General features: G+C 35.4%; 1 protein-coding gene across 2 annotated transcripts in view; it reads right to left on the bottom strand.

Annotated features, from left to right (window-relative positions):
• The window catches only part of LOC149806583 (intraflagellar transport protein 52 homolog), a 53,795-nt gene extending 46,582 nt beyond the window's left edge, over positions 1-7,213 (bottom strand). The window contains exons 1-2 of one of the 2 annotated variants that reach the window (XM_089955063.1): positions 7,152-7,213; positions 2,058-2,185 (exon numbers count right to left, since the gene is read on the bottom strand). In XM_089955063.1, the coding sequence (XP_089811189.1) occupies positions 2,058-2,185; positions 7,152-7,178 (155 nt within the window). In that variant the 5' untranslated portion in view covers positions 7,179-7,213. The remainder of the gene's footprint in view (positions 1-2,057; positions 2,186-7,151) is intronic. The other variant, XM_089955069.1, reaches the window with a different exon arrangement.
• Between the last annotated feature and the right edge of the window lie 4,833 nt (positions 7,214-12,046).

Here is a 12,046-nt window from a genome sequence, read left to right as displayed (position 1 = left end):
AGACGGAGTTGAGTCCAGTGGATGACCAGGATGTCCCTAGTGTCTCATCGAGCTCTTAGCACTCCACGACACTTTGCTGGGAATTGCCTTTCTGCCTGTTGACCATCTGGTGGTTCCTCTAGGCAGGCTGCCAAATCCAGTCTTCACATGCTAGGTAGTCAAAGCCTAACTCACTATGGGTTTTTAAGACCCATCGGCTACCCTCAGCCAGGTTTAGCAGGCCAGTTGAGGCTGTTTTACGGGATGTGACTGCTGCACATGCCACAGCTTCTTGGAGTCACAGGTGAGAGCTGAGTGCCAAGCAGGAACCAAAGGTGGACGAGCTATCCCTGAAGGAGTACAACTGCTTCCCCCAACCAGAGGTGCTACTCCTCCCTGGACAACCTGTACACCCCAGTGGCTTAATGTGCATAAAATATTAAACACGGAATTGGCTTTGGAGCATGGGGAAGCAGATTTGGAACCATGTGAGTTAGTCACCTTCTCTTAATTGGTTAAAGGGGAGTGCATATTGTCAACAATTTTTCTTTTAACTAACAGAAACTATTGTCTGTGCCCACTATGACTCTCTCTGATGAATTCTCAACAAATAAAAAGGCCAACAACTAATAATTAAGCATGACTACTGAAGATTTAAGTTACCTGCCTAGATTATTTTATACTGATTCGTCACCTCTGGTACTGATTTGTGTTGATGTTGCAAAATTATTGTTACACTGATATACAAATAAATCATTTCTCCCCAAATATAACTGTCACCTGTATTCCACAGTCAGCAACTAAATCTTTCTATACCAAATAAAGCTTAAAACAGTCACTACAATCATTGCTTAGTCCAGGGCACTCAGTAGTCAACCAACCAAATACACAACCATGTGCAACCAATGCAGCGATCAGAAAAGTTTTCTCAACTGAATTTATAAATCAATTAATTTACCATTCCAATAAAGTAATTGCCAACAATCACTGTCAATCTCACAGCATAAGGTTTTTCTAAAATAATAGGCAATGCTTTAAAAAAAAAACATAAAAAAGCAGTCACCTTCATACAGAAGTGGCTTTGCCATGTTGTCAAACAATAATCACATAGTCAATCAACCCATGAATTACACTGTCCATTCCCCTCATGACTCCATTTGTTTGCTAGCAATATTCATGCGATGATTGAAAGATTTACGTACACTATTCCAATTTGAATGGAATCTAGCGAACAAAATTCAAGCTGTTTTAAAGCACACTATTCTGATTTGAATGAAGTCTAGATAAGAAATTTCTAGTTGTTTTAAATATGCACACTATTCTGATTTGAATGAAGTCTAGATAAGAAAATTCTGGTTGTTTTAAATATGCACAGACACTGTCTAATGCCATCAACATGTACACATACATGACTCAACTATAAATGTTTTTATTATTTCCTTGCTTTATTTTAGGATTAATTTTTGGGGCACTGAATTTATACGCATCATGATTTATGCTAAAATTACTCAAATATATGCTACTTTGTGCAAATCTGAGATGGAATTATTAGATATTCTATTACTGATGCAATGACATCAAATGGTGAGTACATGTATGAATATTGTATCTATAGTATTCATCCTATACATGCATTTACCAATACTAGTAATCCACGTAAAATCAAATACTGAATATGCAATCACCATATCTGCAAGATCTGTTATTGAATAATCATCGATTTAAGATGGTAATTATACCTTTGAATAATCACTGATTTAAGATGGTAATTATACCATTGAATAATCACTGATTTAAGATGGTAATTATACCATTGAAGCATGAACTTGGTATCTATGCTTATACCCAGTGCTACCCACTCACCACTTATAGAACCTAGGGGATGTGCATGCATAATTTTCTTATTTTAACCAACTTGTCAAGCTATTGCACCATATTGTAAATATCACATGAAGGCCCTCTTTGGATCCCTACCATCATGCTATAGTTGGGTTTCACTGTAATTGTAATTTCAAAGACTAATAATTTCTGTTGACTATTTGGACATAACATACATGCTTATCTTGCCCATTACTTACGTGACTATCTTCCATGTTGACCTTAGTTTTCTGTTCAGTGTTTTATAGCCATTACTAGGTGTAAATAGTTCCTTCTTGGTACCATTAAAGAGAATAACATTCCTTTGATTCCTCTCTTCCGTACCCTGCTGAGAAAAGAAGTGCTAGTGAATGCAACATGAGTGTATGGTATTTAATAACTTGGAAAACAAACTTAATAAAGAAGGAGAAATGTGACTCAAAGAAGACTGATCACATTTTCTCCATTCATTGTTTTCCAAGCAATTAAATATTAACACATTATGAGAGGAGACCAATACATTTGTCTATTTTGGTAATTATTAAATTGATAAAAATAAATATTCTTGAATCATTCTCAAAATTCAGCTTGTCAAGATTGTTCAGGCGCATGACATTATGCTGAAAAAGTACAGGTTTGAATCATACCTGACTTCTCCATGGTACATACAGGAATGTTAACGTACCATGTCCATGAAGTAGGGTTCTAATATTAATACTACAGATGCTAAAACATCAATTGGCATGATCAGTTAACTGTACTTTGACCCCCATGACAGACAAGACAAATTCGCACTATAATTCACTTTCCAAAAAAAGGTTCACTATACATTATTTGGATATTCTATGATACATTATTCATTATACACAGTATTTACTATGATCTGTTAATGTTCCAAAAAAGGATGCAATATCTTGATATGGGTTTACTAAAAACACTGAAACAGATGAAAAAACTAAAATCAAAATATAAATATTTTCTACATAATAGTCATGAAGACAAATGTACACTGTATCATGGTTTGTACCTTTTCAAAACAATGATAAAAAAGCGAAATAAACTTTTAAGTGCTTTTTGTATGAATCACTTACCGTTTTCTATTTATAGCACAATACATGTAATGAAGTAACTTAGTCATACATGACTGGAAAGGTATGATAAAAGGCAAACTGCAATATATACACAGAATGAAGGTGAAAAGTGTCAAAGTACAAAAAGTATTTACTGACATATATTTACTTTAACTTTTAATAATATAGATTTTGGCGGACCAATTCCCTTAGCCATGTGACCCCTCTTCTTGTAAATATGGTCCTATTTCAATTGAGTACACCTCTCCCTCGATAACTCACACACATCGGGGTCCACATAGACCACACTATATGTGAGGTCACGAGTTATAGAGGAACCTTTAAACAATCCGCTAGACATCCAGAGAACCGCTGGGTTGGAGGGGGTTACTGGGTTGTTTAATGACTGAATCCTCGTTATACAATCGCGTCGAGATTAATTGTCAATAAAACACTTTTTCCAATGAAGTTGTTTGTTATTCTGTATAAATTATATTTATTTTTAAAATGTCCAACATCTCAAAGATTGGTAACATGATTCCAACTGGTTTTAACAACCAACATGGTGCATAAAAACATTCGTGTATTACATCACAGCCTTTTGTTTTGTTGATTAGTCTAGTTCCAGGAATGTAACGGATAGTATTTTCTGAAATAAGGATCTTCCAAGCAGGAAACCAGACCAACTGTTGATAAACTAATAAACAAGTTGTTGTTGTTGTTGTTGTGGGGTTTAATGCCATTTCTCAGCACACGATAGGCTATGCATGGCGGCCAGTATTAATGGTGGAGGAAGAACCACCGACCCACGAGAAGCTACAGGCAAGCTTTCTCACATACCTACATTGGCCGAATCCTGGACTTGAACCCATGCAGACAAAGGTGAGATGGCAGTGATCCATAACAGAGAGCGCTTTAGACCACTCGGCCACTCAGGGCCCGACTAATAAACAAGATTACCTTTTATTTAAAAAAATGCAACATTTCATGAGACTGTTGTCTACCTCAAAACTCAATTTTTTAATGGTTCAGTTAGTAAGATATTGATGCCGTGATTTCATTGCAAGTAACAGTGAAACTTCTTATCATCCCTGAGGATATCTCTACGTGTGAATTCAGGAATTCTCTGAAACTTGTCTTCCTCATAATTGTCCCTATCTGTGAAACAAAGCTCTTTATTTTACAAAGTACTCATTTTGCCTGATTGCCTTGCTATCTTTAATCCATTATGATTGATTAGGTTAATTTAAGGTAGTTTAATTAGATTACTGTACATACACAATAACATTTATAACAGTGTTCGATTGATCGACTAAAATGAGTTACTTGACATATGATGGGGGCTGCTGGTTCTTAGCATGTAGAATTTGTATGCCTTTTAACTTTTTTGTTAATTCCACCTCCTTTGATTCAAAAGACGTAATTAACGTGATAATGGAAAAGGAGGCACGCTTTTTATTTAGTGCAACAATACAACAAATGCTTCCATTAATCCAATATCAAAACACGGTTTTAATTAGGTTCTTAGAGAAATGCTCGCAGACATAGCTGTTATGGTAGATTGACATGTTTTACGTTTAATTACCAGAGGACACATTGCACTTATGATGATTACACTTAAAAGAAACTAAAAGATAGAACTAGAACACAAATTTCAGTTAATAAAAAAATATTTAATTGGTATTTATTCATTAAAGTACTGCCTCCACTAGGCGTAGGTGACAGTTTCATTGATTAAAATTTCCTTGAATATTGTTAATTACGGTGTTCTAAGAATGTCGTTTGGAAGGAAAATGTAACAAATTTGTATTACTTCTTTTTAAAGGTGATACTTCATAATGTTGATTAAAATTTCCAGGTCCTATCTACTGTTTTCGATGATAAAATAAGTGATAGATCAAAATTTCTGTTACCAATTTTTATCGTTATTTTCTTCAAGTTCAACAAATAGGGATAAGTTTTGGGGTATTTTATGATTCAAAAAATGGGATCCATGCATGACCCCGTGTTATAAGCAGGTTCATGAGTTATCAGGGCGTGAGTTATCGATGGAGTGGTGTATATTACATGTGGATTAGAGCAACATGACATTTGTCAGGTTGCAGATCCAAAGGTCAGTATTCAGTTATTCACTGAATCGATCTTGTAAACAATTTTTAAACGAACACTGTCCATTACAAAAAAATCCTGCTCAGATCTCTGTTGTCTGACAGTAAACAGAATGATTTATAGGATTCACTAGCAGATGTATCCTTTATATAATGGTCATCTGAAAATGAACTTTTCCATTATTTGTGTTTATCAAGGTTGTTCTCATATTTCAAAATGAAGAACACATTTACTTTTAAGCCACATTGAATGCATTCCATTTCTTGTTTCATGCTGAAGAATGAGAGATACTTGTACAGTATTTTGTAAGAAACATACAATCTGAATTTTGTGAAAGTGTTTCTCTTTCTAACTATGTGTTACTGTGTATATATTTTGTGTATGAAACAGACAGAGGATTATTTTATACTTTATTATTTTTACAACTTCTCAATACATTCTATTATGATATGATCAAATCAATTTATATGCAAACATATACCCATAAAACTATGAAGATTATATATTATTCAGATATTAAGGATGTACATCACAGAATTGTCAGTTCACTTTTTCACTCATTTTTAAATTTTCTAACAAATTTAGGAGATTGACTCTCTTTTTCCTCAGAGCCGACAATATCTTTTTGTTCTCTGGAGTCTGAAGGTCGAAAAATTCATCACGGGCAAGTCATTTCTGAGAATGAGATAGAAAAGAATATATGCTTCCTTGTGCCATTTTTAAAGATCAGATTATGCACTGAGTGTTATGTCCTTTCATTATTTTTCTGAATGATTCATTAATTAAAATACTCAAGGTTTTAAACGTTTTGCCGATTGAAGCAAATTAATCACCAATAAAACATAATCCCTTGCTCAAAACTGGCTTCTCATGAAGCCATATATTCCCATTTTGTCTGATTTTAATTTAAAGTACAATCTAAAAAACACCTATATTTTTTCAGAAATGAATCCAGTTAACTCATAAATTAGTCTTAAGTTTTAAACATTCCGCCAAATGAAGCAAATTAATTGCTAAAATAATTATTCAAGTCAGTCCACACCTTGACAACCAGTTTCGCGAGCTGCCATATGCTCAATTTCTGACCAGTTTGTTATAATTTGATGTCCAAACATACCAATTCTGATATGTGATCAAAAGGCAGTTCATTTGTGTCATAATAATTATTTCCTCTTCCTCTATCATAAAGTTCATACACAATCTCAAAACAATTCAACCGAATTCAGTTGCACCTAAGCGTTAGATCAGCCTGGTTCATATATATCTTCTACTGGTATTACTGGCAAAAGGGGTAAACTGTTCTTGAGCTGATGTCATTCAGTGCTTCTGATAGTACTTTTTTAATGGACATAGCACTGTTAGTAAGAAAAAACTAAGTCTGAGGTGAATCAAGGGTATTTAAGACTGATGCTCCAGCCCAAATCTATGTGCATCAATAAGATGCACAAGTCAAAATATCTGCACGTCAAAAATGGGTCATATTTAAATTCCATGATTCAAAACCGGAGAGTACGCATCTACTGTAAACCCCATATGAGAAATGCTGGTTTCTTTATTGTACTTCCAACAACCTTACAATTCAACGGATTTTGATGCAATATCAGCTTGTAACTAAGGCAATTGAGCAATTAGCAACAAATGCCAACGATGAACAAAAGGGTAATGTTTCTGTAAAGTCCGCAACACCAATGAACTCGCATGGCGGAGTATCCAGCAAAATATATCGCATAAAGATAAACGCTATTGTACACGTCTTTCTCAGTGTAATTCTGGTAATAAATAAGACAATTATAGAATTAAAAGTTATCGATGCAGTTGCTTCAAATTTTCTAACAATATGCTGAAAATGTGCCGGGTGTAAATCACGACCGCCTGCTCCAGTAACACAGGCAGGAACCTTTTAGAACCCCGTCCGCGAAGCAGAAGTACTAATATTAGTGCTACAAATGCTATAATACATCTTCCTAACATCCGTTGGCGTGCCTAGCTACCCGACAAATATGATTATTCTACTTCCATGAAATAAAAAGAAAACAAATGAATACTTAAAACTGGTCACACAATGTATTATCCTGTTTAGAATGGAACTATTTAACCCACATATTAGCCCCAAATAAACATTTTAATGGAATTTACCTCAACTGTAGGCGCCATGCTCGACATTGACGAAACTATTTTGGCACAGAATTCTGGGAATATTTAACGGTCTGACATGACAAAAATTTGTTATTTATTGTGAGGGAAATATATCAGGTTTGCAAACCAGACAAAGCGAATCATGTCCTAATAAGTAATCAGTATCAAGAGCGTAAAATTTGTTCCGGAACACAATGTATTCGACGTAATTGTGAAATTAAATGTGATGTATATGTGTTTGTCTTTATAAATAGGTAATATTATACTATATATTCAGCATGGAGAAACTTTCTATGCTTACGTGCATACATTAAAATTGTACATATTGAGTAAAATGAATATTTGTTTCTGGGCTGTGATTTTGGTCGTATTTACTAAGCGATATGTAGGTAAATAATGTTTATGAAGCAGTTGAAAATCTCCACACTCAAAAATAAAGTGGAATTCCGTTTTAATATCACTTCTACAAATCAGACATATTCTTTCGTGGTATGGAATGTATTCCTAGCTACCCGTAATGGCCCTAACATTCGGATAACCGCTTCTAAAGCTTCCAAAATGACTAAGATAAAATCAGTGATATCTTGATTTGGTTCTTGGCCAAAGTCTAACTTAATTAATTTGTAGACTCTTAAGCAATACAATTCACTGATTTTTTTGCATTTCAGGTTTGTATATCAATATCAATATGCTTTTGGTTAAGCAACTTCATCACCTACACCCTAGTTGCGCCTAGCCTCGCCACAACCATAAGAAATGAGAATATTAACCCATTTCTTACAACCTTGACTTCATGCTGATTTTAGACTGTTTATCCCTAAGTCATCCAGATCAAAACTGTTTGCAGTAAATATTGTAAGTTTCAATACATATTTACAGTAGTTTGTATGCACGCGCTCAATATCAAATGCATTACTAAAACGTCTCTCACTGTCAAATGCATTACTAAAGCCTCTCTCAAAAGTCCCAAATCTCCGTTCCATAAGATAGAACAGGCAGTAACTTACTAGCATAATTTTGAAAAATTATGCCAACTGATAATTTACCAAATCGAGTAGCAACTGGCCTTTGACTGAGAATAAGATTGGATGTTTCTTGGAACATGACAATTTGGCAATTATACCAAACACCTCGTGAAGAAAATACCATCCCTAGATATTTATATATGAAACCATTTTTAATCTGTGATTCCAAATGTGCCAGTTTTAGTACTTATATATGTGCCTTTCTTTGCGAAAAATAATAGGATTTTTATAAAAAAATCAACCTATATTAATTCCAATTAGTAGTAAATGGGGGCGATTCAGGGACAATGGGACTTACCGTTAAAAACAGGGTCCCGGCACTTTGGGGATTATGTAAATTTAACATGGGGAAAACTGGCCCGGCACTTTGGGGACAAAGGGAATTTAACATGGGGAACAGAGTTTGCGCTTGTCTAGGGACAAGGGGAATTGAACATGGGGAATAGAGTTTGGGCTTGTCTAGGGACAAGGGGAATTGAACATGGGAATAGAGTTTGGGCTTGTCTAGGGACAAGGGGAATTGAACATGGGAATAGAGTTTGGGCTTGTCTAGGGACAAGAGGAATTTAACATGGGAATAGAGTTTGGGTTTGTCTAGGGACAAGGGGAATGGAACAGGGGACTATAGTGTGGGTCTGTCTAGGGACAATGGGAATTTAACATGGGGAATATATCGTGGGACTGTCTAGGGACAATGGGAAATTTAACATTACGGAAACCCGTGGGGGGATATAGCCTCAAGGGAATTTAACATATGGAAATTCAACATGGTGGATCTGTATAGCGTCAAGGGGAATTGAACATGGTGGGACTGTCTAGGGACAATGATGGTAGAGGGTCAAACACAACAGAGACATAGACATACATACACTAGTACAAGCCTGAGATTTATATATAAAGCATTACCAAGACCTGAAATCTTGCTGGGGTGTTAAAAAATTTGCATAATTGTAATGATGCTATGAATAGCTATAATCAAGGAAATGCTCAACGACAAAATGGATGTGACTAAAAGTAACGCTAAAATGACGAAATTGTCCCAGAATTTAAAGCAAAATAAACATATCCCCGAAAATTAAATAACAATGGTTTAGACTAAAATGGATAAAATTAGTAACTACTTACAATATCAACTTGTGTGACGATCATGGATAAACACCCATGTATCTATTTATAGCTATAATCAGCTTAAATTCCTATGAAATCTCACTATCTATTTATACTACAACTTGTGGGTTATTCCTTTGGAAAATCGCACTATCTTTTTATAGCCTCAGCTTGAGTGACGTTCCTGTTTATGAACTCTAACACATATGTATAGCTACAACCTGTGGAAATCCCCAAGTCCATATTTATAGTCTCAAAAAAAACCAAAACCAAACATACTATCCATACAAACGTACGCGAACGCATACAAACCCCAAATATACTATCCACACAACGTCGCTAACGCATAAAATCCCCAACATACTATCCACACAACGTCGCTAACGCATACAAACACCAAATGTACTATCCACACTCGGGAGGAAGAAGAAAAAATACCAAATATACGATCTACACAACGTACGCGAACACACACACACACACACACACACACATACACACACATACACACACACAGAGGGAAGAGGAAAAAACAAAGCCCAAATATACTATCAACACAAAAGGGAGATAATACAAACACCAAATAAACTATCCACACAAACGTACGCGAACGCATACAAACCCCAAATATACTATCCACACAAACGTACGCAAACGCATAGAAACCCCAAAATATACTATCCATACAAACGTACGCGAACGCATACAAACCCCAAATATACTTTCCATACAAACGTACCCGAACGCATACAATTCCCAAATATACTATCCACACAACGTCGCTAACGCGGACAAACCCCAAATATACGATCTACACTCGGGAGGAAGAAGAAAAAAACAACCAAATATACGATCTACTCAACGTACGCGAATACACACACACACAGACACACAGACAGACAGACACACACACACACAGGGAAGAGGAAAAAAACAAACCCCAAATATACTATCCACACAGAAGGGAGATAATACAAACCCCAAATATGCTATCTACACATGGAAAAGGAAGAATACAAATCTCATACCTACTATCCACACGGAGGTGAGATGTAAATAAAATAAACCCCATATCTACAATCTACGCAGAGGGACACTTGCACAGACTTTTCACTTTATAAGTGTCACGAGAAAATTGTATATCCAATTTTTACCCTTTTCAAAAACACGCACACACTTGCAGCTTGACCAGAAATATGTACATCTTGTTTTGTGGATAAGTCACAGACAAGTCCAAGCATATATAGGTGGTTATGAACGTTAGGAATATCCCCTCATTTTTTCAGAAATATCAAAGCTTGTATGTGCATTTTCCCTTTTCCACTCTATATTAGTGCTTAAATTTGTTCCAAAAAACGAAAAAAGAAACGAAACAATTTTGAAGAAAAAAAACAACTGAATTTTGAATTCAGGTTTCTCTCTGTTTATAATTTTTTTCAAGTTGATGGTGCATGACAGAGTACATTCGCCTACCTTTCCAAAGTGAGAGGCATTTCTTCACATGTCATTGCCTTTATTAAATTCGGTTTCATTGGTTAGTTATCGTTAATCTTTAATTTTTTGATGCATTTCTTTTAGATAGAAGATTTAAGGCTTTCTATTGTTGTAACGGTATTTATGTTGCTTAGTCTGTTGATGAAATTATCTATAGCAAAGTGCTCAAGAATTTTCAGTTTTTTTTTTTATTTCAAGCCCTACAAAAGGAGACCAAGTTTGTCTTCAAAGACGATTGAAACTCTAAATTACACGGGCGTTAAGGAAAACATCGTTGTCTTCATACTAATCATGCTTGCCGTATGTCTTTGTGTTTTAGAGGTCATATTTCTTCTTAAGCAAATACACGCATCAATAGACAGACAGATTGGGTCATCATCCTTGAGGTTCACTGTACTTTCGGTTCTTTACTCATACAAGCCCCAAATTTATTAGTTTGAAGAAGAAAAAAAAGATAGCATGCCCCTCAATACTGTAACACGTCTGTTCTGACTCTACCGATGTGAGTGTGAGTGTTTATGTTAAAATGTTTAAGTGAGATATAAAAAATGGTCAGCTTGAAAACGCGAACCAATACTGTGACGCTCAGTATTTTGATGTGGTAAGAAGAAATGGTACAACACACACAAAGAGGGCTCGTAAGTTCACATTTCAGTCTGTCTGCACTGTAATGGTAACAACGCAAGAACATAAGGATTATTATGCCACACAGTCCTAGAACAAAACAATGCATCACCCGTTGTAAGCCATTTCATTGGCTATACTTATTTTCTTACCGCGTTCACTTCGAATTGACTTGAGTAGCTATTCAGACAGTGACGAGAATGGCCATACTTTACTGGGTCTATCCTATAGGCGATTTATATAAAAATATTTTAAAAAATTAAACTAATGCACGAACAATCGTACCATGGGCGATCCCATGGAAATTGTGTCCGTGTTATTGCAAAATACATCAACATTTAATTTAACCGTGCAGATCGCTAGAACAAACCTCTAATAATATACATTTTGAAAAGTGTTGTGTGACACGGATCGCCATTGTCGCTTGATGTCTGCTTTCTTGTTCGAAAAGAGATCGTTTCGTCTTGACTATAAAAATTTAATTTGACTAAGTTTTACGCACTACTTGAACTCATAAATTTACGTTGTAGGTGTAAGCCGTCATTCTCAGTTTTCTGGAAGTTCGTTTTTGCATTTCTCAGATGTGATACTATTTTTTATGGACCGAACGAAATTTCTTTTGGCGTGAATCAGGACCCGTGGTTT

This window comes from Sinohyriopsis cumingii, chromosome 1 (genome assembly GCF_028554795.1).
Source record: "Sinohyriopsis cumingii isolate HCF-2022 chromosome 1, ASM2855479v2, whole genome shotgun sequence".
In the NCBI taxonomy this organism is placed as follows: domain Eukaryota; kingdom Metazoa; phylum Mollusca; class Bivalvia; order Unionida; family Unionidae; genus Sinohyriopsis; species Sinohyriopsis cumingii.
Note: the sequence above shows the minus strand (reverse complement) of the source record. Positions and strands in the feature narration are given on the sequence as shown.